The 27,190-nt window shown below is 43.2% G+C and overlaps 1 protein-coding gene across 1 annotated transcript; it reads left to right on the top strand.

Annotated features, from left to right (window-relative positions):
- Positions 1 to 1,977: 1,977 nt before the first annotated feature.
- On the top strand, positions 1,978 to 27,190 carry ddx49 (DEAD (Asp-Glu-Ala-Asp) box polypeptide 49). Its single transcript, XM_072243924.1, has 13 exons — positions 1,978 to 2,229; positions 4,621 to 4,744; positions 5,460 to 5,545; positions 14,124 to 14,245; positions 21,303 to 21,490; positions 21,940 to 22,080; positions 22,213 to 22,288; positions 23,390 to 23,466; positions 23,600 to 23,697; positions 24,136 to 24,210; positions 24,313 to 24,401; positions 24,597 to 24,668; positions 24,772 to 27,190. The coding sequence occupies exons 1-13, from the start codon at positions 2,019 to 2,021 to the stop codon at positions 24,964 to 24,966; spliced, it is 1,554 nt and encodes a 517-aa protein (XP_072100025.1). The 5' UTR covers positions 1,978 to 2,018; the 3' UTR covers positions 24,967 to 27,190.

The following is a 27,190-nucleotide window of genomic DNA, read 5'->3' as shown; positions in this document are numbered from 1 at the left end:
TTCTGTATAGTATGCCCTGACGAATGAAGGCCAGCATTCCACATGCCTTCCTAACCACATTGTAGAGCACGGAACCGATAAACAGTATCCGTGTTCCCACCCTCAAGGATCCATGAACCTGTTCTTCAAGGTTGCCCTGTTCCTCAGACCCTTCTGTCCATGGTGCATCATTCTAGCCTCATTAATATTCCCAAAATGCATCACCTCACATTTGTCTGAGGTAAGCTTTATCTGATATTTCACTAAAACATGAGGAAAGGTTGAGCAAACTAGGGCTTTTTTCTGTGGAGCGAAAGAGGAGACTCCATCATCATCATCAGGTGCCATGCCCAGTTTGAGCTTTGACTGCCATGGCCCACACACTCCTGTTTCGGGTCAAGTGGATCAATTCATTGGTATTCATTTCCAGTTCTCTGGCTGCTGTCTCCATCATCATTTGTCTTTGTCTTCCTCTTGCTTTCTTCCCTTCAATCTTTCCCATAATTACCGTGCATTCTAACTCCTCTTCCCTAATCACATGTCCAATGAAGTTATGTTGCCTTTTCATGATCTCATACATTATTTCTCTTTTTGTCTTTACTCTGTTCATAATATCCTTGTTAGATATTTGTTTCGTCCATGATATCCTTCGCATCTTCCTCAAAAACCACATTTCTGCTGCTACAATTCATTTCCTCATGTTACTAGATATTGTCCAACATTCTGAGCCATATAACATAACTGAATAAACGTAACATTTCTGTACTCTGAGGCGGGTTGTCATGCCTAGTTTAGTATTGGTCAGTATACTCTTCATTCTCGTAAAGGTGTCTTTTGCCATCTCTATTCTTCCTTTGATGTCCATGCCACACGTCCCATCTGATGTCACCCAGCTTCCTAAGTAGCAAAAGTTCTGTACTTACTTGTTTTATGTCTTCCCATTTATTCTCAGCCTGCAGATAGGATTCTCCTTCTTTTTGGATATCAACATACATTCTGTCTTTTTGCAGTTGACAGATAGACCCATTTTTGCACTTTCTTCAACAATTATATTAATTAAGTTTTGTAGTTCTTCCTCCGTACTTGCAATGAACACAGTGTCATCTGCATATCTGAAATTATTGATGTTTTCACCGCCAACTTTGATTCTCAAGATGTCTCTTATTTTTTGTAATATTGTTTCATTGTACATATTAAATAAATCAGGGGAGAAAACACGCCCTCGACTAACGCCCCATAGACTTGATAGAGATGATAAAAGTGGGCAGCAAGTACCTTTTACCCAGGGCGGAAATGGTTCATACCAAGAGGCAAAATTTTAAAGTAATTGGAGGAAAGTATGGGGGCGGGGGATGTCAGGTAGGTTTTTTTTAACGTGGAGAGTGGTGAGTGCTTGGATTGCAATACAGTACTAGGAGTGGAGGTAGAGGCAGATATGTTAGGGACATTTGAAAGACTCTTAGATAGGCACGTGGATGAAAGAAAACTGGATGGCTGTGTATGTGAGGGAAGGGTTAGATTGATCTTAGTGTAGATTAAAAAGTCAGCACCAGATTATGAGCCATAGGGACTGTACTGTTCTATGTTCTAAAACATCAATATATATTTCTAGATTACTTTCCACACTGTCAACAACTCCATCGACCTCTGTGTCATCTGTGAACTTAGTGATCTACCTCCCACATCAACATCCAAGTGTAACAACACAACTGAACTCCTCCACTTATGGACACCTGCACTAGACTTTCACCTAACCCGTCGCCATCTAGAGGCTTACTTTATGTATAAATGCTTACAGTTCTGATAAAATTCATCCTTCTGAAATAATAACCCCTGTTCTCTCTCCAAACATTGACTAGTATCTCCAGTACTGGCTGGGCCCAGCAAGCATTACATTTGAAGAAATTCTGGAAGGATGATAGAGGGAAAAAAATGAATACGTCCTCTCACTTCCAGTTTAGGGGCAGTCTGCGAGCTTTTGCCAGCATCCAGAATATTACGGTCCAGCGGCGTAGTCAGTAGTTCCGCCCGCATGAAATATGGCGCAGAGCACGTGGCGACCCACAAGCGATGATGTCATCCAGCGGCGCCGGGTCGCGGGGAATTGGTGTGAGGCAGAGGCAATGGCAATGGCGAGGTCCGGGCTGACGGCGCTAGGACTTCAAGCTTGGCTTTCGGAGCAGGGAGAGCGGCTCGGCATCCGGCAGCCCACGCCGGTACAGGAGAACTGCATCCCCGCCATCCTCCGGGGTGAGCTCCCCTGCCAGACACCCTCGGCCTTCCCATCGTAACCTCTCACCCCCCTTCCCCGATCCTCGCCACAGCATTCCCCTCCCGTCGTGCCCCCTTGTCCCCCCGTTCTCTTCTATCCCCTTGTCCCCCCGTTCTCTTCTACCCCCTTGTCCCCCCGTTCTCTTCTATCCCCTTGTCCCCCCGTTCTCTTCTACCCCCTTGTCCCCCCGTTCTCTTCTACCCCCTTGTCCCCCCGTTCTCTTCTACCCCCTTGTCCCCCCGTTCTCTTCTACCCCCTTGTCCCCCCGTTCTCTTCTACCCCCTTGTCCCCCCGTTCTCTTCTACCCCCTTGTCCCCCCGTTCTCTTTTACCCCCTTGTCCCCCCGTTCTCTTCTACCCCCTTGTCCCCCCGTTCTCTTCTACCCCCTTGTCCCCCCGTTCTCTTCTACCCCCTTGTCCCCCCGTTCTCTTCTACCCCCTTGTCCCCCCGTTCTCTTCTACCCCCTTGTCCCCCCGTTCTCTTCTACCCCCTTGTCCCCCCGTTCTCTTCTACCCCCTTGTCCCCCCGTTCTCTTCTACCCCCTTGTCCCCCCGTTCTCTTCTACCCCCTTGTCCCCCCGTTCTCTTCTACCCCCTTGTCCCCCCGTTCTCTTCTACCCCCTTGTCCCCCCGTTCTCTTCTACCCCCTTGTCCCTCCCCGTTCTCTTTTACCCCTTGTCCCCCCGTTCTCTTTTACCCCCTTGTCCCCCCGTTCTCTTCTACCCCCTTGTCCCCCCGTTCTCTTCTACCCCCTTGTCCCCCCGTTCTCTTCTACCCCCTTGTCCCCCCGTTCTCTTCTACCCCCTTGTCCCCCCGTTCTCTTTTACCCCCTTGTCCCCCCGTTCTCTTTTACCCCCTTGTCCCCCCGTTCTCTTTTACCCCTTGTCCCCCCGTTCTCTTTTACCCCTTGTCCCCCCGTTCTCTTCTACCCCCTTGTCCCCCGTTCTCTTCTACCCCCTTGTCCCCCCGTTCTCTTCTACCCCCTTGTCCCCCCGTTCTCTTCTACCCCCTTGTCCCCCCGTTCTCTTCTACCCCCTTGTCCCCCCGTTCTCTTCTACCCCCTTGTCCCCCCGTTCTCTTCTACCCCCTTGTCCCCCCGTTCTCTTCTACCCCCTTGTCCCCCCGTTCTCTTCTACCCCCTTGTCCCCCCGTTCTCTTCTACCCCCTTGTCCCCCCGTTCTCTTCTACCCCCTTGTCCCCCCGTTCTCTTCTACCCCCTTGTCCCCCCGTTCTCTTCTACCCCCTTGTCCCCCCGTTCTCTTCTACCCCCTTGTCCCCCCGTTCTCTTCTACCCCCTTGTCCCCCGTTCTCTTCTACCCCCTTGTCCCCCCGTTCTCTTCTACCCCCTTGTCCCCCCGTTCTCTTCTACCCCCTTGTCCCCCCGTTCTCTTCTACCCCCTTGTCCCCCCGTTCTCTTCTACCCCCTTGTCCCCCCGTTCTCTTCTACCCCCTTGTCCCTCCCCGTTCTCTTCTACCCCCTTGTCCCTCCCCGTTCTCTTCTACCCCCTTGTCCCTCCCCGTTCTCTTTTACCCCTTGTCCCTCCCCGTTCTCTTTTACCCCCTTGTCCCTCCCCGTTCTCTTTTACCCCTTGTCCCTCCCCGTTCTCTTTTACCCCTGACTCTCCCCGTTCTCTTTTACCCCTGACTCTCCCCGTTCTCTTTTACCCCTGACCCTCCCCGTTCTCTTTTACCCCTGACCCTCCCCGTTCTCTTTTACTCCTGACCCTCCCCGTTCTCTTTTACTCCCTCGTCCTTCCCCGTTCTCTTTTACTCCTGACCCTCCCCGTTCTCTTTTACTCCCTCGTCCTTCCCCGTTCTCTTTTCCCTCTTGTCCTTCCCCGTTCTCTTTTACCCCCTTGTCCCTCCCCGTTCTCTTTTACCCCCTTGTCCCTCCCCGTTCTCTTTTACCCCTTGTCCCTCCCCGTTCTCTTTTCCCCCTTGTCCCTCCCCGTTCTCTTTTCCCTCTTGTCCCTCCCCGTTCTCTTTTACCCCTTGTCCCTCCCCGTTCTCTTTTACCCCTTGTCCCTCCCCGTTCTCTTTTACCCCTTGTCCCTCCCCGTTCTCTTTTACCCCTTGTCCCTCCCCGTTCTCTTTTACCCCTTGTCCCTCCCCGTTCTCTTTTACCCCTTGTCCCTCCCCGTTCTCTTTTACCCCCTTGTCCCTCCCCGTTCTCTTTTACCCCCTTGTCCCTCCCCGTTCTCTTTTCCCTCTTGTCCCTCCCCGTTCTCTTTTACCCCCTTGTCCCTCCCCGTTCTCTTTTACCCCCTTGCCCCTCCCTGTTCTCTTTTACTCCCTTGTCCCTCCCCATTCTCTTCTACCCCCCTTCTCTTCCATTTGAGTCTAACCTAGGCTTGCGTGCTTCTATCTCAGGACAGGACTGTCTCGGCTGTGCTAAAACTGGCAGTGGCAAAACAGCAGCTTTCGTGCTGCCCATCCTCCAGAAGTTGTCCGAGGATCCATATGGAATATTCTGCTTGGTACTGGCTCCGACCAGGTAACTGTCTCTAATTCATCACTGGGAGCCCGTGCACTCTATTCCTTTTACTGCGCGGAAAGCCGGAATCTGGAACAAACAGCACAGAACGCCAGGAGAACTCGGGGCCAAAAAGAATCAGTGCAGGCAGAAGTTGTAGGTTGACGTTGCAGATCGAGATCCTGCATCGGTTCTGTTGAGGAGTCTCAAAGTCTGAAACGTTGACTTTGTTTTTCTTCTCACATTCGCAGCCTGACCTGCTAAGGATTTCTGGCCTTTTCTGTTTTTGTTTTAGAAAGCTCAACCACTATTGAACTTGGGACTGATTCTTCCTTTGAAGGCCCCTTCTCAACTCTCAGGGGAGGTTGCGTATTGTTAGTTCTGCCCAGGAGTGTTGGGTACAAGGTTCCCAGGGCCTTCTGCAGGTGAAGGGGTAGGTGTGGGTCCTACCCCATGGCAGTGGGTGGGTGGGAGTGCTGGGCATTTGCTACCCAGGGAGAGTGTGTTCAGGACTGGCTGCTGTTGTGGGAAATGTCCACAGTCATCAATTAGGATTCCCCATATCCAGGAGTGATCCGTCCCAATACTTGCCACGTTCAGTAAAGTGTAGTCTGGCTTTTTTAAAATGGCAGAATCTGTGGCCAGGCAACAGTCAAGGAGATGGTAGAGACCAGAAGTGTTAATTCCCACTGAAGCTAACTAACACTAACCACAGTCTGCGGTTTGCCTCTTGCAGAGAATTGGTCTATCAGATCGCAGAACAGTTCCGAGTCCTGGGGAAGCCACTGTCCTTGAAGGATTGTGTAATTGTTGGAGGAATGGGTGAGTATATGACACATGGTGTGCACCGTGCTCTGTCTTGCTTACTTGTCAAGCATATTTCAATGCAAGAGTATTGTAGGAAAGGCAGATGAGCTCAGGGCGTGGATCAACAACTCCTCCCTTGGAGGGTCAGACACCCTGAGCCAATAGACTGGTCCTGGACTTATTTCCTGGCATAATTTACATATTACTATTTAATTATTTATGGTTTTATTACTATTTAATTACTTATGGTGCAACTGTAACGAAAACCAATTTCCCCCGGGATCAATAAAGTATGACTATGACTAACACATGGACTTATGATATTGTTACCATTAGTGAGACTTGGTTGCAGGAAGGGCAGGACTGGCAACTCAATATTCTGGGGGTTTTGGACACAAAAGATCCGGAGGAATTAAGGAGATGTGACATTACTAGTCAGAGAAAATGTCACGGCAGTGCTCAGTCAGGACAGACTGGAGAACACATCTACTGAGGCTTTATAGGGTGGAACTGAGGAATAAGAAAGATACGACCTTGTTAGTGGACTATATTACAGACCACCCGCACAGCAGCCCTAAGGATCCAGAGGAACACATTTGCAGAGAGATTGCAGACTGATGCAAGAAACAAAAGGTTGTTATAGTAGGCGATTTTAACTTTCCACATATTGACTGGGACTCCCATACTGTGGAAGAACTAGATTGGATTGAGTTTGTTAAATGTGTTCAGAAACGTTTTCTTAATCAGTACTTAGAAGTCCCAAAGAGAGAGTGTGATTCTTGATCTCCTAATAGGGAATGAGACAGGGCAGGTGACAGAAGTTTGTTAGTGAACATTTTGCCCCTAGTTGAAATTCTAAGTTGGGGAAAGGCCAATTTTGACGGTATCAGGAAGGAATGGGCAAGTGTAGATGGGGACAGGTTGTCTTCTGGTAAAGGTGTACTGGGTAAGTGGGAGACCTTCAAAAGTGAAATTTTGAGAGTACAAAGCTTGTATGTGCCAGTCAGAATAAAAGGTAAAGATAACCCAAGTGTGGAGAACCTTGGTTTTCAAGAGATATTGAAGAGATAGGAGTTGCTCAATAGGTGTAGGCAGGTAGGAACAAATGAGATACTAATGGAGTGTAAGAAATGCAAGAGAACACTTGAATCAATCAGGAAGGCTAAGAGAAGGCACAAAGTTGCCTTAGCAGACAAGGTGAAGAGGAATCCTAAGCAATTCTACAGATATGTTGAGAACAAAAGGATTACAAGGGACAAAATCGGTGCTCTGGAAGATCAGAACCCATGCATGAAGTCAGAAGAGATGGAGGAGAACTTAAACACATCTGTATTTACTCAGGAGATGGATACAGAGTCTACAGAAGTGAGGCAAAACAGCATCCTTAGCAACAGGTGTGGTACCAGAGGACTGGAAGATAGCCAATGTTGTTCCACTGTTTAGGAAAGGGTCTAAAAATAAACCAGGAATTTGTAGGCCAGTGAGCCTGACATCAGTTGTGGGAAAATTACTGGAAGGTATTCTAAGGGACTGGATATATAAGTATTTGGATAGACAGGGACTGATTAAGGATAGTCAACATGGCTTCGTGCGTGGCACTTCATCTCTAACCAATCTTATAGAGTTTTTCAAGGAAGTTACCAGGAAAGTGGATGTAGGCAAGGCAGTGGATGTTGCCTGCATGGACTTTAGCAAGATCCCACATGGGGGTTAGTTAAGAAGTTTCAGTCACTCGGCAATCAGGATGAGGTAGTAAATTGGATTAGATGTTGGCTTTGTGGGTGAAGCCAGAGAGTGGTAGTAGATGGTTGCGCCTCTGGCCCATGACTAGTGGAGTGCCGCAGGGATCGGCGCTGGGTCCGTTGTTTGTCATCTGTATCAATGATCTGGATGATAACGTGGTGAACTGAATCAGCAAATTTGCGGGTGACACCAAGATAGGGGGTGTAGTGGTCAGCAGCGGGATCAGGACCAGCTGGAAAAATGGGCTGAAAAATGGCAAATGGAACTTACTGCAGACAGTGCGAGGTGTTGTACTTCGGTCGGACCAACCAGGGTAGGTTTTACACAGTGAACGTTAGGGCACTGAGCAGTGCAATGGAACAGAGGGATCTGCGAATACAGGTCCATGATTCATGGAAAGTGGCATCACAGAAAGATAGGGAAAGCCTTTGGCACATTGACCTTCATATTCTTGGAGATAGGATCTCTGGGCGTTTAGACAATCATGGTCTGATCAGGGACAGTCAGCATGGCTTTGTGAAGGGCAGATTGTGTCTAACAAGCCTGATAGAGTTCTTTGAGGAGGTGACCAGGCATATAGATGAGGGCAGTGCAGTGGATGTGATCTATATGGCATTTGACAAGGTCCCACACGGTAGGCTTATTCAGAAAGTTAGAAGACATGGGATCGAGGGAAGTTTGGCCAGGTGGATTCAGAATTGGCTTGCCTGCAGAGGGTGGTGGTGGTGGAGGGAGTACATTCAGATTGGAGGATTGTGACTAGTGGTGTCCCACAAGGATCTGTTCTGGGACCTCTACTTTTCGTGATTTTTATTAACGACCTGGATGTGGGGGTAGAAGGGTGGGTTAGCAAGTTTGCAGACAATACAAAGGTTGGTGGTGTTGTAGATAGTGTAGAGGATTGTCAAAGATTGCAGAGAGACGTTGATAGGATGCAGAAGTGGGCTGAGAAGTGGCAGATGGAGTTCAGCCCGGAGAAGTGTGAGGTGGTACACTTTGGAAGGAGAAACTCCAAGGCAGAGTAGAAAGTAAATGGCAGGATACTTGGTAGTGTTGAGGAGCAGAGGGATCTGGGGGTACATGTCCACAGATCCCTGAAAGTTGCCTCACAGGTGGATAGGGTAGTTAAGAAAGCTTATGGGGTGTTAGCTTTCATAAATTGAGGGATAGAGTTTAGGAGTGGCGATGTAATGATGCAGCTCTATAAAACTCCGGTTAGGCCACACTTGGAGTGCTGTGACCATTTCTGGTTGCCTCACTATAGGAAGGATGTAGAAGTATTGGAAAGGGTACAGAGGAGAATTACCAGGATGCTGCCTGGTTTAGAGAGTATGGATTATGATCAGAGATTAAGGGAGATTAAGGCTTTACTCTTTGGAGAGAAGGAGGATGAGAAGAGACATGATAGAGGTGTACAAGACAATACGAGGAATAGATAGAGTGGATAGCCAGCGCCTCTTCCCCAGGGCACCACTGCTCAAAACAAGAGGAGATGGCTTTAAGGTAAGGGGTGGGAAGTTCAAGGGGGATATTAGAGGAAGGTTTTTTACTCAGAGAGTGGTTGGTGCGTGGAATGCACTGCCTGAGTCAGTGGTGGAGGCAGATACACTAGTGAAGTTTAAGAGACTACTAGACAGTTTGTCTTAACTGTTCTACTTTTTTTATTCTTTTACTGTTTTATAACTAGCTGATCTTTTTTATATTTACACTTTTTTTAGTGAGCGTCTATCGGAAGTCATGCGGGTAGTTTTAGTGCTTCTTTCTGGTGGGTCTGCTTCAGATTTAGCCTTGGGGTTATGGGGTGGGTGGGGGGTGGTGGGAGGGGCTTCACGTTTTTAGTTTTTTTCTTCTTGGGCTATTTACATTACTGAAGCTTTGGTTGTGTTCTCCTACCCGTTATCTCTGGTTTGTTCTGTTCCCTTTCCCAGTTCGTGGGTCGAACCTATCGTCAATCCTCTTTTTTGCGGGTTAACTTTAGGGTTTATGGAGTCTATTATTAATTTTGTCTCCTGGAATACTAATGGTCTTAATCATCCTATTAAAAGGAAAAAAGTTTTTAAAGTATTCCGGAGACTTAAAGCACATGTTCTATTTTTACAAGAGACCCATGTGCGGAGGGGGGACAGACTACGTTTTTTTAAATTCTGGAAGGGAAAAACAGTTTCATTCGAATTCTAACGCTAAGGTTCGAGGCGTCTCTATTTTTATAGACTCCTCAGTTACTTTTGTACAATATGATACTATCTCTGATCCGAATGGTAGATTTCTACTGGTTAGTGGTCTACTATTTAATAAAAAGGTAGTTTTGGTTAACGTTTATGCTCGCAATATGGACTGTCCGGAATTTAATCGGTTCCCGAATTTGAATGAGTTTTCATTGATCTGGGGCGGAGATCTTAATACCTGTTTATCTCCAGCTTTGGACCGTTCGGCTCCTCTACTGACCTTACCTAATAAATCTGCAACTTTGATTAACTCATTCCTCTCTGATTCTGGATCGACGGACATTTGGCGTTTTTTGCATCCTCAGGAAAAAGAATTTTCTTTTTTTTCACATGTTCACCATTCCTATTCAAGAATTGATTATTTTTTTATTGACTCTCGGTTTATCTCTTCAGTGATTAAATGTGATTATGATTCAATAACCATTTCGGATCATGCTCCACTTAAGCTTTCTATTAAAATTCAGGTCAATACACAAAATAACAGACAATGGCGTTTTAACTCGTTGCTGCTTCAGGACTCGGATTTTGTTAACTTTATGAATGAACAGATTGATCTCTTTTTTTTACAATCAACTACACAGAGGATATTTCTGTGAACATTCTTTGGGATACTTTTAAAGCTTATATTCGTGGTCAGATTATCTCGTATTCTGCTGCTTTGAGGAAGAAGTTGAAGCAGGAGGAGTTGGTAATTGTGGACAAGATTAAGGAAATTGATAAGAAATATGTTACAGCTCCCTCTGAGGAGCTGTATAAACAAAGAACTAAACTTCAAATGGAGCACAGCTTATTACTTTCGTCCTCGATTGTAAACCAACTAAAGAAAACAAGAAGTGAATTTTATGTACACAGTGACAAAGTTGGTAAACTGTTGGCTAACCAACTGAAGTCTAATTATACTAAATCTCAAATTAATCAGATTTATAATCAAAATGATCGACTGATATTTGATCATGTGGAGATCAATCAAACCTCCTTTGATTTTTATTCTTCCTTATATCAATCTGAGTCTTTACGAGACTCTAAATATATGAATGACTTTTTAGATAACCTAGATTTCCCTGAGATTTCACAGGATATGTCTTCTATGCTTGATACTCCCATTACTACTGATGAGATTAAGAATGTTATTTCTTCTATGAACCTGGGGAAAGCTCCTGGCCCTGATGGGTTTACCGTGGAAATTTATAAGTTTTTTGCACCTTCATTAATCCCTTGGTTCTGTAGGGTTTTGGAGGCTTCATTAAAACTTGGTAAACTTCCCGAATCCTTTTATAGAGCGTCAATCTCTCTAATATTAAAGAATGATAAAGATCCTGCTCAATGTGCATCTTATAGACCAATATCTTTATTAAATGTTGATTCTAAAATTTTTTCTAAGTTATTAGCAAACAGATTAGAAAAAGTACTCCCTTTTATTATTTCGGAAGACCAGACGGGTTTTATTAAAGGTCGTTACTCTTTCTATAACATTCGCACACTGTTAAATATTGTTTATACCCCCTCAGAAAATGTTCCTGAGTGTGTTATCTCTTTAGATGCTGAAAAAGCTTTTGATAGAGTAGAATGGCCTTACATATTTAAGGTGCTTGAAATGTTTAATTTTAGCTCGAAATTTATATCCTGGATTAAACTGTTATATCATTCTCCTATGGCCTCGGTCTGTACTAACTCTTTAAGCTCACCTTTTTTCCCTCTTTTTCGAGGTACTCGACAAGGTTGTCCTCTTAGTCCTTTATTATTTGATATTGCATTAGAACCTCTTGCAATTGCCATTCGAGAATCTCCAAATATTATTGGGATAACTCAGGGCTTAAAGTCCCATAAAATATCACTCTAAGCTGATGACTTACTTTTATATATTTCTAATCCTCAAAAATCTATCCCTGCTGCTTTAGATTTATTAGCACAACTTGGCCTCTTTTCAGGTTATAAATTAAATCTTAGTAAGAGTGAACTTTTTCCGATTAATAAACAACTTCCCTTGTATCATAACTTTCCGTTTAAATTGATTAATAATTATTTCTCATATCTTGGGATTAAAATTACTTGTAAATACAAAGATTTATTTAAGACTAATTTTTTACCCTTAATTGATCATATTACTCAACTTTCATCTAAATGGTTTCCTTTATATTTAACTTTGATTGGTCGTATTAATGCAGTTAAGATGTTTATTCTGCCAAAATTTTTATATATATTTCAGGCATTACCGATTTTTGTTCCAAAATCTTTTTTTGATAAAGTTGACTCTAAAATTTCTTCATTTATTTGGCAAAATAAAAACCCGAGATTGGGTAAAATACATTTACAGAAAGCTAAGAGAGATGGAGGTTTAGCATTACCTAACCTTAGATTCTATTATTGGGCAATTAATATTCGACATATGAAATTTTGGTTACTTGACCAAGATACACTATCCATCCCTAAATGGGTAGTTTTGGAATTACAATCTGCTCAGGGCTATGCACTTGGCTCTATTTTAGGTTCCTCTCTTCCTTTTGATTTGAAACGCCTCAAACTGGTCTCTAACCCGATAGTTAAATATACCTTGCATATTTGGTTTCAATTCAGAAAATTTTTTGATCTCAACCAATTTGGGCTAGCGATTCCTATTTTAGGTAACATATTTTTTCCTCCCTCTTTCACGGATCGTGCTTTTCAAATTTGGAAGACTAAGGGTATTTCACGGTTTTTGGATTTATTTTTAGATGGTTCCCTTATGTCTTTTGAACAATTATCTAATAAATATAATTTATCAAGAATACATTTTTTTAGATATCTTCAAGTTAGAAATTTCCTAAGTACTATACTTTCTTCCTTTCCAATGCTCCCTCCTACATATATTTTAGGTATTATAATTAACCTTAATCCATGTCAGAAAGGTGCAACGGCTATTATTTATAATATTATTATGAAACTTAGGAAAGCTGCATTTGATAAGATTAGGTCAGATTGGGAACAAGAATTGGGTTCTATTATTTCCGTGGATGACTGGGGGCAGATTTTACAATTAGTCAATACTTCCTCTATCTGTGCTAAACATTCCCTAATTCAATTTAAAGTTGTTCATAGAGCACATATGTCCAAAGATAAATTAGCTTGTTTTTATTCTCATATTAATGCTTTTTGTGATAGATATCCGGGGCAGATAGCCTCTTTAACTCATATGTTTTGGTCTTGTCCTACTCTGGAAACTTTTTGGAGAGACATTTTTAATATTATCTCAAAGATATTGAATATAGATATCTCTCCTCACCCTATTACTGCTATCTTTGGATTACCTAAAATTTCCAGTAATCTTTCTCCTTCAGCCCGTAGAATGATTGCATTTCTTACTTTAATGGGGAAAAGATGTATTTTACAACATTGGAAAGAGCCTAATGCTCCAACTACCTTTTTTTGGTTTTCTCAGACGATATTATGCTTAAATTTGGAGAAAATTAGAAGTAATCTTTATGATTCCTCACTTAAATTTGAACAGACCTGGAGATCTTTTATTCAATGTTTTCATTTAATGTAATTTTTTTTCTCTTTTGCTTCATATTTATATACCCTTCTTGCCTTTTTTAAACTGTTTTTAATGGAGGTCGGGTTTGAGGACGTGATTTTAAGTTCTTTAACTCTACCTGTTTCCAAGTTAGCCCATTGCTTTGCTTTGCTTTTAGTTTAGTTGCATGGTGGGTTTTTTTTTGGTTTTTTTTTCCTTTTCTCTATTGATATATATATATAAATTAGTATACTATTATGTTACCATATTATTTTATGTTTAAATTGCACTGTTTGTATCAATTTTTTCTTCTGTATTAATATCTCCTGTAATTTGTAACAGTGTATTAGTGCCTTTATGGTTTACCCTTTGTATACTTATTCAATAAAAAGATTTAAAAAGAAAGAGACTACTAGATAGGTATATGGGAGTCAGAGTTTGAGGGTCAGCACAACATTGTGGGCCGAAGGGCCTGTACTGTGCTGTACTATTCTATGTTCTATAAATCAGAGTACAGGAGAAGGGATGTTTTGCTGAAGTTGTGTAAGATATTGGTGAGGCCTAATTGGAGTATCATGTACAGTTCTGGTCACCTACCTGCAGGGTAGATCTAAATGAGGTTGAAAGAGTACAGAGAAAATTTACAAGGATGTTGCTGGGTCTGGAGAACCTGAGTTATATGGAACGATTGAATAGGTTAGGACTTTATTCCTTGGTATATAGACGATTGAGAGGAGATTTGATAGAGGTATACAAAATTATGGGGGAATAGATCGGGTAAATGCAAGCAGGCTTCTTCCACTGAGCTTGCGTGGGAGTACAACGAGAGGTCATGGGTTGAGGGTGAAAGGCAAAATGTTTAAGGGGAACACGAGGGGAAACTTCTTCACTCAGAGGGTCGTGAGAGTGTGGAACGAGCTGCCAGTGCCAGTGGTGCATGTGAGCTCGATTTCAATGTTGAAGAGAAGTTTGGATAGGTAGGGGTAAGAAGGCTGTAATTCCAATGCAGGTGGATGGGAGTAGGCAGTTTAAATGGCTCAGCACAGATTAGATGGGCCGAAGAGCCTGTTTCTGTGCTGTACTTTTCTATGACTCTAAGACAAATCCCCTTACTGTCTTGCTGTTCGCTCTTTAGACATGGTCAAACAGGCAGTCGAACTTGCCAGAAAACCTCATGTTGTTATTGCAACTCCAGGCCGCCTGGCGGATCACATCCGGAGTTCCAACACCTTCAGCCTGAAGAAAATTAAGTTTCTGGTAGGTAAGAGTTTGACGAAATGTGGCTGGGGTTTGCCAAGTACTGCCTGCTTTGATTGGAGTTAGACATGTTGGAGCTGGTGGGTGTGGGGAGTTCCTGGGGTTCGTGGGGAGGTTAGGAGCTAGGATCGAGTTCCCGCTTGCAGTGACCTGCTTAGGGCCTCGTGGTGAAATTGATGTAGTTTATTTATTTCATTTGGAGATACGGCATGGGGACCAGTCCTTCCAGCCCCTCGAGCCTGTGCTGCCCGATTTCACCCACGTGACCTGGATATCTTCGGAATTAGGGAGAAAACCAGACCACCCCAAGGAATCCCACACCATCACAGGGAGAACGTACAAACTCCTTCCAGACGGTGGTGGGACTGAACCCAAGTCACTAAACAGCTAGGCTGCCCATTTTCTGGGTTATGCTCACGTTCTGATAACCAGCTGTTAAAAGGGGCCATTGATCAAATCCCAGACAGATCTTTGCTCTCTCCCAAAGCCCTGTATCAACTCAAAACCAATTGCAGAAAATATAATCCTGAGTCAGACTTCAACAAAATTGGTCATTGGATGATTATTGTCACATGTACTGCGATACAGTGAAATGCTTTGTTGTGCTTCCCAATTAAAGTTCAAAGTAAATTTATTACCAAAGCACAAGTACAACCTTGAGATGCGCAACTATAGAAAAACAAAAAGAAAGAAATAATAGTAATAAATAAGCAATAAATACTGAGAACATGAGATGAAGAGTCCTGGAAAGTGAGTCCATAGGTTATGGGAACATTTCTATGATGGGGCAAGTGAAGTTAAGTGAGGTTATCTTTCGCCTTTTGTTCAAGAGCCTGATGGCTGAGGGGTAGTAACTGTTCTTGAACTTGGTGGTGTCAGTATTAAGGCCCCTGTACCACCTTCCTGATGGCAGCAGCGAGAAGAGAGCATAGACTGGGTCCCTGACGACTGGTCATTCCCAATATAAATGCATTGAGGTTGTACAAAGGGAAAAATAACAGGATACAAAGAGTGTTACAGTTCCAGAAGTTGGGCAGCACAGGTAGACAATGAGGTACAAGGGTCTTGACGTGGTAAACAATGAGTTCATTTCAGAAGCTGTCCTTGAGCCTGGATGTACACGTTTCAGCTTTTTGTATCTTCCTCCCACTGGGAGGGGGGAGAAGAGGCAGAGACTGGCGTGGGAGGGGACTTTGTATAACAAAAATATTTTAAAATCCGTTCCTTGTTCTTGCCTGATTCAGCAGCAAGAGGTATCTTCAAATAAGAGAGCCATGTTAAAGTTTTTAAGTTATTACTTAAAGTTACATAAAGAGTAAAATCCAAAAAGATAGAATACTAAAACAGTAAAAGACACAAATAATACTTATCAGCCAGTCACTAATCTACACAATATGCTGCTGGAGGGAACTCAAGTGTCCAACAGTTTTTCCCTCCAAGTGTCCTTGTCTCTGTATCCAGCTCTGAATTCTAGTCATGACCCTGCCAAAAAGATTCTCATTTGCACAACAAAATCGCCCCTTTTTATACCCTTCAAAAATATAACATAACTTTTACCCCAGAGCTTTTCCATCCCTTCATGATACCATCCTGTACTCCCTTATCCCTGCGACCTTCGATCTAGGCACAAAACTTAGAAACAGAGACAACAGGTTTGTAAGGAGAAAAATGTTCTCCGCCAGTATCTAATCTCAAGGATGTATGTTCGTGCACATCCGCAGAGTGTCACCACATTCAGAGATTAAAACATTTTGTCTTACAAACTTACATTTTGTGTTTTATATCCCAGCATGTACAAGGGAGGAATGAAATTGTAACTCATTCCTTACAATTGGCTGCTTTCCCAAGGCTGCGGGAGTACCCCAAGGTTGTTCAGAAAGGCGTATGGTGTGTTGGCCTTCTTTAGTTGAGGGATTGAGTTCAAGAGCTGTGAGGTAATGTAGATCTGTAAAATCGTGGTGCAGTATTGTGTTCACTTCTGGTTGTCCCATTATAGGATGAATATGGAACCTTAGAGAGAGTGCAGCGGAGATTTGCCAGAATGCTGCCTGGATTGGAGAGCATGTTTAATGAGGTTAGGGTGAGAGAGAGACCTGGTGCTTTTTGGAGCGAGGGAAGATGAGAGGTGATTTGATAGAGGTGTGCAAGATCAGAACCAGGTTTAATATCCCTGGCATACGTCGTGGAATTTGTTGTTTTGCTGCTGCAGTACAGTGCAAGTCATAAGATAAGAAAAAACATATAAATTACAATTTTATATATATATATATAAAGAATAAATTAAATAGCTCAAAGGTGGCATCCATCAATAACTCAAAAATAGAGCAAAAAATAGCAAGGTAGGGTTTATGGTTTTGTTCATTGTCTGGTTAGAAATCTGATGGTGGAGCGGAAGAAGCTATTTCCCCCTCCCCTCCCAACCCCTGCCATTTTGGACACAGCTCTACATAAGATATAGGAGCAGAAATAGGCCATTTGGCCCATTGAATCTGCTCCACCGTTCAATCATGGGCTGATCCAATTCTTCCAGTCATTCCCACTCCCCCACCTTCTCCCCACATCCTTTGATGCCCTGGCTAATCAAGAACCTATCTATCTCTGCCTTAAATGCACCCAATGACTTGGCCTCCACAACCACTCGTGGCAACAAATTCCACAGATTTACCACCCTCTGACTAAAGTAATTTCTTTGCATCTCTGCTCTAAATGGACGTCCTTCAATCCTGAAGTCATGCCCTCTTTGTCCTGGACTCCCCGACCATGGGAAATATCTTTGACATATCTAATCTGTTCAGACCTTTTAACATTGGGAATGTTTCTATGAGATCCCCCATCATTCTCCTGAACTTCAGGAAATACAGCCCCAGAGCTGCCAGACGTTCCTCATACAGTAACCCTTTCATTCCTGGAACCTTTCTGTGAATCTTCTCTGAACCCTCTCCAATGTCAGTATATCCTTTCTAAAATAAGGAGCCCAAAACTGCACACAATACTCCAAGTGTGGTCTCACAAGTGCCTTATAGAGCCTCAATATCACATCCCTGCTCTTATATTCTATATTCAAGATTATTGTCAATATTAAACCGGTCCGCAGTGCAAAAAAGGTTGGGGACCCCTGATCTAAGTGTCTCTGCAGGCTCTCTGTTTCCTCAACACTGCCTGCTCCTCCACCTGTCTTTGTATCATTGGCAAATTTAGCCACAAATCCATTGATCTCATAGTCCAAATCATTGACCTACATTGTAAAAAGTAGCGGTCCCGACACCGATCCCTGTGGAACTTCGGTGGTAACTGGCAGCCAGCCAGAATAGGATCCCTTTATTCCCACTCTGTTTTCTGTTGATCAGCCAATGCTCCACCCATGCTAGTAACTTCCTTGTAATTCCGTGGGATCTTATCTTGCTAAGCAGCCTCATGTGCGGCACCTTGTAAAAGGTCTTCTGAAAATCCAAGTACACCACATCTACTGCATTTTTGTCTCCCTGCTTGTAATTTCCTCAAAAAATTGCAGCAGGTTAGTCAGGCAGGATTTTCCTTTCAGGAAACCATGCTGGCTTTGGCCTATCTTGTCATGTGCCTCCAGGTATTCCGTAATCTCATCCCTAACAATCTATTCCAACAACTTCCCAACCACTGGTGTCAGGCTAACAGGTCTATAGTTTCCTTTCTGCTGCCTCCCACCCTTCTTAAATAGCAGAGTAACATTTGCAGTTTTCCAGTCATCCGGTACAATGCCAGAATCTATGGATTCTTGAAAGATCATTGTTAATACCTCCACAATCTCTCCAGCTACTTCCTTCAGTACCCGAGGGTGCATTCCATCAGGTCCAGGAGATTTATTCCCCCTCAGACCATTCAGCTGCCTGAGCACCTTCTCATTCGTAATTGTCACTGCACATACTTCACTTCCCTGACACTCTTGAATGTCCGGTACATGGCAGATGTTTTCCACTGTGAAGACTGAAGCAAAATACATTCAGTTCCTCTGCCATCTCTGCATCTCTCATTACAATATCTCCAGCTTCATTTTCTATTGGTCCTATATCTACCCTCAACTCTTTTACCCTTTATATACTTAAAAAGCTTTTAGTATACTCTTCGAAATTAGTCGCCAGCTTCCTTTCATAATTTATCTTTCCTTCCTAATGACCTTCTTAGTTTCCTTCTGCAAGTTTTTAAAAGCTTCCCAATCCTCTATCTTCCCACTAGCTTTGGCTTCCTTGTATGCCCTCCCTTTAGCTTTTACTTTGGCTCTGACTTCACTTGTCAGCCACGGTAGTGTCCTTCTTCCCTTTGAAAATTTTTCTTATTTGGAATATATCTGTCTTGCACTTCCCTCATTTTTCACAGAAACTCCAGCCATTGCTGCTCTGCTGTCCTTCCTGCTAGTGTCTCTTTCCAGTCAACTTTAGTCAGTTCCCCTCTCATGCCATTGTAATTTCCTTTATTCTACTGAAATAATGACACATTGGAACTTAGTTTCTCCTTCTCAAATTTCAAAGTGAACTTGATCATATTGTGATCACTGTTCCCTAAGGGTTCCTTAACTTTAAGCTCTCTTATCATCTCTGGATCATTGCACAACAGCCAATCCAGTACAGCCGATCCCCTAGTGGGCTCAACAACAAGCTGTTCTAAAAAGCCATCCCTTAGACATTCTACAAATTCTCTCTCTTGAGGTCCAGTATTGGCCTGGTTTTCCCAATCCACTTTCATGTTAAAATCACCGACGATTATCATGACTTTTGCCCTTCTGACACACCTTTTCTATCTCCTGTTGTAATTTGTAATCCGCATCCCGACTGCTGTTTGGAGGCCTGTATACAACTGCCATTAGAGTCCTTTTACCCTTGCCTTTTCTTAACTCAATCCATAGAGACTCTACACCTTCTGATCCTATGTCATCTCTTTCCAATGATTTAATATTATTTCTTATTCTCAGGGTCACACCACCCCCTCTGCCTACTAACCTATCTTTCCGACACACCGTATATCCTTGGACATTCAGCTCCCAATGACAGCCATCCTTCAGCCAAGTTTCAGAGTTGGCCACAACGTCATACTTGCCAATCTGTAGCTTAATTTCAAGATCGTCCATTCTCTTGTTATGCTGCGTGCTGCATTCAAATATAACATTTTCAGTCCAGTATTTGTTGCTTTGTGTTTTAACTGCACCACGCCTCTATTGTCCTGTAACTCATCCCACTGGCTGTGATTATGCCTCATCTCCTGCCTGTCCTTTCTATCATCTCTGTTGCATGCTATCTTTGATTTATTTTTGTTTTCCCCTTCCTCAACCCTATCACTCTGGTTTCCATCCCCCTGCCAAATTAGTTTAAACCCTCCCTAACAGCTGTATTAAACCTGCCTACTGGGGTATTGGACCCCTTTGGGTTCAGGTGTAACCCGTCATTTTTGTACAGGTCGTACCTCCACAGAAGAGGCCCCAATGATCCAGGAACCCAAAGCCCTGCCCCCTACACCAGTCTCTCAGCCAGGCATTAATATGCCTGATTATGCTATTCTTACAACACACATCAAAGTTGCTGGTGAATGCAGCAGGCCAGGCAGCCTCTCTAGGAAGAGGTACAGTCGACGTTTCAGGCCGAGACCCTTCAGCCAGGCATTAATATGTCTGATCATGCTATTCTTGCACTCGTTAGCACGTGGCACAGGCAGCAATCCTGAGATTACTATCCCCGAGGTCCTGCTTTTCAGCTTTCTACCCAACTCCCTGAATTCTTTCTTCAGGACCTCCTGCCCAATCCAGAATAGCTGATCCCATCATGGGCTCAACCACAAGCTACTCATAAAAGCCATCTTGTAGGCATTCTAGAAATTCCCCCCTCTTGGGATCCAGTACCAACATGATTTTCCCAATCTACCTGCTTATTGAAATTCCCCATGACTAATGTAACATTGCCCTTTTGACATATATTTTCTCTATCACCCATTGTAATTTGTAGACCACATCTTTAGTTCTATTTGGGGTTATGTATATAACTTCCACCAGGGTCTTTTTATCCTTGCCGTTCCTTATGTTTACCCACGATTCAACACCTTCCTGTCTCACCTCTTTCTAATGATTTGATTCCATCTTTTACCAACAGAGCCACTCCACCCCCTCGGCCTACCTGCCTGTCCTTTCGATACAATGTATAGCCTTGGGTGCTAAGATCTCAGCTATAATCTTTTGGCCGCAATTCAGTGATGCCCACAATGTCATACATCCCTATCTATAACTGTGCTACAGGTTAATCTGCCTTATTCCATACACTGTGCATTCAACTAGAACAACTCAGTCCTGTATTCAACTTTTTTGATCTTGCCCACCTTCTGCATTGCAACTCATCCTGTTGACTGCAACTTTGCCTTATCACCAGCCTCTCCTTGTTAGCAGTCTCATTGCACACTGCCTCTGTTTGTAAACTGACTATCTCACCATCAGTACTCTCTCTCTAGTTCCCACCCCCCTGGCAAACTAGTCTAAATCCTCCCAAACAATAGCAAACCTGCCCATAAAGATATTGGTCCCCTTCCATCTCGGGTGTAACTGGTCCCTTTTGTAAGACCAGTTCCTTGGACTTACTGATGTTGAGTGCAAGGCTGCTGTTGCGACACCACTCAACCAGCTGATCTGTCTCACTCCTGTACGCCTCCTCGTCGAGTGGACAGCCAGAAAATTTTTCCCCTAGGGTGGAAATGGCTAATACGAGGTGATTGGAGGAAAGTATAGGAGGATGCCAGAGGGAGGTTTTAGAGTGGTGGGTTCATGGGTCAATTAGTTGAGGCAGATACATTGGGGACATTTAAGAAGCTTTTACATAGGAACATGAATGTAAGAACATTATTGCAATATTGAAGCAGAGGGGCCTGTACTATGCTGTAATTTCTATATTCCATTGACGGAATCAGTGGACGAGAGGCTGATTTTCAGGATTGACGGGACAAGTGAGTGCAGGAGGTTGCTGAGACTGAGGATGAGAGAGGGGACTTGATGCTTATTTTGTCTGTGAATTGGTTGTTTCATTTGATTAACTGTGTACCTTTGATCTAGGTACTGGACGAAGCCGATCGGTTGTTAGAGCAAGGTTGTACTGATTTCACACAAGACCTGGAGGTGATTCTAGGTGCCGTTCCAGCACAGCGACAGACTTTGCTCTTCAGCGCCACCCTCACCGACACTTTGCAGGAGCTCAAAGCGATTGCAATGAACAAGCCCTTCTTCTGGGAGGCAAAGACTGAGTTAGTACAGATACCATTCGGCTAAGATACAGAGTAAAGCTCCCTCAACACTGTCTCACAAGACAATTCCAGGGCAGGGAAAGCACAGATTAAATTTTTAAAAAATGCTCCTTTTCATCGTCCTCACTTTGCTTCATGACATGTTGGTATTTTGAGTAATTGCTGTGTGAATTCAGCAGTTTTACGGTGTTTTTTTCAGGTTGGGTGGTGGAGGTCCAGGGAATTTTATCTGATTTATTTATTTATCTCTTAATCTTGCCAATCTGACCAGTGTGATGTTGTCATAAAGCTGGAGGTTTGCCCCGAACAGGATGTTGCTGGGTGGATGGATTTAGGCTGTGGGGAATATGGGCTGGATACTTTGGGATTGGGGGAAGTTGTTGGGATAGGGCTGGGGAAAAGGGGCGAGTGTTTGGGCCATTTGACACATCTGACCCTCCCCTGCCTAGAGTTCGCACAGTGGCGGAGCTCGAACAGCGGTACCTCCTGATACCAGAGCGAGTGAAGGAAGCTTACCTTGTGCACATTGTCCAGAAGTTCCACGATGAACATGACGACTGGTCCATTATTATTTTCACAAGCACCTGCAAGTAAGTTCCATAAATACATGCACCGATGTATTATTGTCAGAGGCTGGATAGACTCCAGTGAGAACGAGACCTCAGTGGATTACTCTTGGTGGCTCAGTGTTTGCTACTGTAATCTCCACTCCTGTTTTGCAGAATGTGTCAGATTCTGACCATGATGCTCCGGAGATTCAACTTCCCATGTGGAGCACTTCACTCGATGATGAAGCAGGTGAGTTAGAGATTGCAGTACACGTTTAGATACAGAATAAAACTCCCTGCGTGGTGGACGGAGGCCAGTTGTCTCAAGTCAAAGACATTGATGCACGATTACCTTAGGGCATTGTCTGAGCCCAGCCACCGAAATCTCTTCCATCAATAGTCCTCCTTCACCTCAAGGTCTGAAGTAAGGATGTTTGCTAAAATTAGGTAAAATATTCATACAATTAAAAACAAAGCCGATCTTACCTGAACAGGTTACGCTACAGAATTTCCCCAAGGCTTCCTTGTCAGCAGCTCTTGAACCTAGAGCGACTGGTTAATGGGAACAAGTTCTCCGAGTTGCCTACCACCTTATCTGCTGTTTCTTCTTCGTCATGGGGTCAAAATCCTGGAGATTCCATGTCTCTCGTAGTGGTAACACTGAATGGACTACATGGTTCATGAAGGCAAACTTGCCATTGACTGAAGGGGTAGTTAGAGACTAACAACAAATGCTGGCCCTCACCTCATGAATGAATGAAAGAAAATAACATCAACAAACCAGACACTTGCAGGGCAGGTAAGTGGATATGGCCCAGTCCATACCAGGTAAAGGTCTCCCCACCACTGAGTATATCTGCATGGAGCGCTGTCACAGGAAAGCAGCATCCATCATCAAGGACCCCCACCAGCCGGGCCATGTTCTCTTCTCGCTACTGCCATCAGGAAGGATTGACAGGAGCCTCAGGACCCATAACCGGGTTCAAGAACAGTTACTACCCATCAATCATCAGATTCTTGAACCACCCTGACACTGAACTGTTCCCACAACCTATTGATTCACTTTCAAGGACTCTTCATCTCATGTTTTCAATAGCTATTATTTTTTTCTCTCTCTGCACATTGGCTGTTTGTCTAACTATGTGTGGTCTTTCATTGATTCTATTGTTTTTGTATTTACTGTAAATGCCCACAAGAAAATGAATCTAATGGCTGTAATAGTGATGTATATGTACCTTGATAATAAATTTTCTTTGAACTTTGTAAGGGAAATTGCCAGGACTTTGGGATATTTTGGGGATGACTAAAACTGGTGTGAGCTGTGGTCTGATTGGTTGTTTTCCCTTTACAGAAGGACAGGTTTTCCACACTCTCCAAGTTCAAGTCGAGTATCTTCAAGATCCTCGTGGCCACAGATGTTGCTTCTCGGTATTGAATCCTGGGTCCATTTCTTGTGCTTGGTGGTGGGGTTTGCGCAGGAGGCTGTGGTTGTCATAGTGGAGTTCTGTTCTCGGAGAAGCAGCTGTGACTGACCACTGATGTTTGTACTCTATCCTTGCAGAGGACTTGATATTCCCACAGTCCAGGTTGTCATTAACCACAACACACCTGGGTTGCCCAAAATCTACATCCATCGGGTGGGCCGCACAGCAAGAGCAGGTACGCAAGGCCCTCCACTGCCTAAAACTCACCGTGTTCTCTGGAGCAAACTGGACAGTCAATGTTTCAGGTCAAGTCTTGAGTGAAGAGAAAGGAGGGGGACTAATGTATAAACATCCAATTATTTTCCTCCATAGATGCTGCCTTATTCACCGAGTTCTTCCAACACTTTTTTGTTATTCCGGATTCCAGTATCTACGGCTTGGTCTCCATCTATACTATTATCCTTCCCCTTCCCAAGCTGCTGTAATGGAGCATAAAACAAACTGTGGAAGAACTCAATGTATTTGAGGATCTTGGCCCAAAACATTGACCATCTCTGTGGCCTTACAGAGAGGACTTGCTGTATCCTTGCAGCAGTCTGTTTAATTTTCTTAGATTCTAGCACATATGGTCTCTTGAATCTTTATGCTGTAGTGGTTTGTTTTCCTTCTGCAGGTCGAAATGGTATCTCTGTTACTCTCGTCACCCAGTATGACATTCACCTTGTTCATGCAATCGAGGAGGAAATAAGTGAGTTTAACCTGGTGCTGGGGTATCAGTTCCCGATTTGAGTGCAGGATGGAAGGGGTACTTCAGTCCTTAATATAAAACGTGTAACTATTTTGTTAACAGAGACCAAATTGCAGGAGTTTCCTGTGGTTGAAGATGAGGTGCTGAAGATTCTTACCCACGTCAATGTAACCCGGCGACAGTGTGAGAGTGTGAGTAGTGGGAGCACCTCCTGGGGCTTTGGGTTTGTGTTTAGTGGGTTGAGGGTTGTAGGAGCTAGAGGGACCCAGAATCAGCTTCCTGTGGGGGGATGCACTGTTGCTTAACCAAGGTCATGCACCTTCAATGATCCCAGCCTACTGTATTTTGCATTGCTCATTTCAGTAATGAAACTGTTTTATTTGCAGGAACTTGAGTCAACTAACTTTGACGAAAAGAAAGAAATCAATAAACGGAAGCAAATGATTCTTGAAGGACGGGTAAATAGGGCAATGCTTTCAAATGTTTCCTTCAGTGGAGTCTATAACATGGTATTTGACACCCCTTGTCTCCAACTGTTTATACTGTCTTTCTTGTTCGAAGGACCCAGACCTGGAGGCGAAGAGGAGAAAGGAACTGGAAAAGCTAAAGGAGAAGCAGCGAAAATTTCAGCAGAGAATGCATGAAACTCTAGAGAGAGAGGCAGCCGCACGACTCAAACACAGACTGCTGAAAAAGCGAAGAAAACAAGAAAAGAATTCACTGAGGGGCTCTGGTCCAGAACAAGATCAAATGTAGAATTATTTATACTTGCCATTCAAAATGGGACTGTTCTCTTTCATCCAAGCAGGAGTGTGCTTGTATGAAAATCTTGTGCATTGTAAAATACCAGTTGTATAGACATTTGTTTGTTATGCTCACCCACTTTCCAGAAACATCCTTTTGTTACCACAGTGACTGTTTGATACAGTATAAATTGAATTATGGAGTTTCATATTATACCGTTCTTGTCTGTCCTTGAACTAAGAAGTTCCTTCATGTCACCCTAACCATTTGGACCCATTCTTGTGTTGTAGCCTATTGTGTACGATGGAGGTGATGACAGGAATATCAATTATTTTTGCATTTAATCAAGACAGTATAAGTGGAAGAGAAATTCCCTCACCTGTTGGTAGCAACCAGAAGTAAAATGGACAGGTATTGATGCCAGACAGTGGAAGGACTTCAGTGTTCAGAAAGGAAACAGAGCAAACCCAGAAATTTCAAGTTCATGGTAAGGAAGCTGCTGGAAACTATAGCAGGGACAATAACTTAAGTAGTTTTTGATTTCTTCGCCATTGAGTATGCAACAAGGATTCAAATTTTTATGATGGCTGGACTACTACAGATTAAAATGGGTCAGTTAAACACAAATTTAGAATGTGAAGGGATCCAATTGAAATACACAAAACTGACTGTAGAGGGGATAAGGCCCTGGAAGGGTGGGTCTCAAGATTCACAGTAGTAATTTGATTAGGTGGAAGAGGCAATAGAATGCTTTGGCAGGAGAACAATTGCAGGCCAAATGCTAAATATTTGGGGTATGTGAATAGATTTTTAAACCATGTTTGTGTGTGTGTGTATATATATATATATATATATATATATATACATAGAGAGAGAGAGAGAGAAATCAGGAATATGGTATTGGAATAATCATTGATTTGACAAAGGCTGAGGGCTGTACAACCTCTTGTTTTTCCATTGCCCTCGCAATGCAAGGATTAAAATATGAAAGTCAGCAAGAATTTATTGAAGTTTGTCCATAAATCAGACATTTGCAACGTGAAATGTACCCAGACTTTTAAAAAAAGGTGTTTCATTAAATGAAGTCTAGTGATATAGCTCAAGGAGTGAGACTTATTTTACTGATGGTATTTTCCAAAACCTCTAGAATTTTTTTTGATTATAAACTAGAAGTTTAAAATGTGCAGCTGAGTAAGCAATAAATATATTGATAAGACTTCTGGACCACCTGGAAAGACTGGTGGTAAAGGTGTAGAGAGAATTGATGAAATTAAATTCCCCAAAATGTGAAGGTATAAATTTTAGCAGAAATGAAGCAAAATATGAACAATTCAGACAGACACACAAACATCTTTCTCATTGGCAGGACAGTCAGTGAGAGGTATACAAGACCAGCCGTTCACACAAATTATATAAATTACAGGAAATAAAATTACATCAATGGGAATGATGTAAGTAGGTCAAAGGTCTTGTATCTACACTGTGACTCCATTAGACAATGGAACTATTTTAGCCTGTTCTTGCCAACTCAAATGTTAAGCCAACTACACCAATGCTTTGTCAAGGTTGGCCAAGTTCAGATGTTATATTTTCTGGCCACTCAGCTGTATGTACAGAATAGCTCAAGTATCGGCAAGGCACCTTTTCTATATATAAAAAAAGGATCCTGAACCGTGGAGACAGAACTTATCAACTGAAACTATGATGGAGAGTGTTAATTCTCCATTTTTTTAATTGGTAAAGTCTGACACAATTGTTTAAAAGGGAACTGATACACATTTGATTGAATGACTGTTACAGATGGCCTCCTTTATTATGGTTGTAATATTTGAAGACAGCACTGGTAGGATCATCAGCAGGACAGGTGGCTTTGATGGAACAATTTGTGGATGGAAACTAAATGGCTAAAGAATGCTGGAACATGTAATGAAATTAATTTGAATGCATAGCTAATGCATCCCATGTGGTATTGAGGTACCCCCTCACCCATGACTGAAGAGTCACAAGCAGATCCTCCGGAATGGGGAGCAAAATGAAAGGTGCAAATACTTCAACTCTTGTCTGGAGCTCAAGGCATTGCTCCATTTCCAATAATGGCACATAACTAATTGTGCAGTTTAGTTATTGACAGATTAGATGTATTTGGTTTAAACGATGGCAAAAAGTGTATAGTTTGATGTTGACAATGTACAATTACCTTCTTGATGTCACGAGGATAAAACAAGCAGCCATTAAC

This window comes from Mobula birostris, chromosome 26 (assembly GCF_030028105.1).
Source record: "Mobula birostris isolate sMobBir1 chromosome 26, sMobBir1.hap1, whole genome shotgun sequence".
Classification (NCBI taxonomy): domain Eukaryota; kingdom Metazoa; phylum Chordata; class Chondrichthyes; order Myliobatiformes; family Myliobatidae; genus Mobula; species Mobula birostris.
This window is presented reverse-complemented; position numbering and strand designations above follow the sequence as displayed.

What these genes read in the sequence shown, in the direction of transcription:
- ddx49 (XM_072243924.1), top strand. Translation starts at nt 2,019, where the DNA reads ATGGCGCAGAGCACGTGGCGACCCACAAGCGATGATGTCATCCAGCGG. An exon ending in TGAAGAAAATTAAGTTTCTG is followed by an intron (nt 14,246 to 21,302) that starts GTAGGTAAGAGT and finishes CCTTTGATCTAG; the next exon opens with GTACTGGACGAAGCCGATCG. An exon ending in TTCACTCGATGATGAAGCAG is followed by an intron (nt 22,289 to 23,389) that starts GTGAGTTAGAGA and finishes TTCCCTTTACAG; the next exon opens with AAGGACAGGTTTTCCACACT.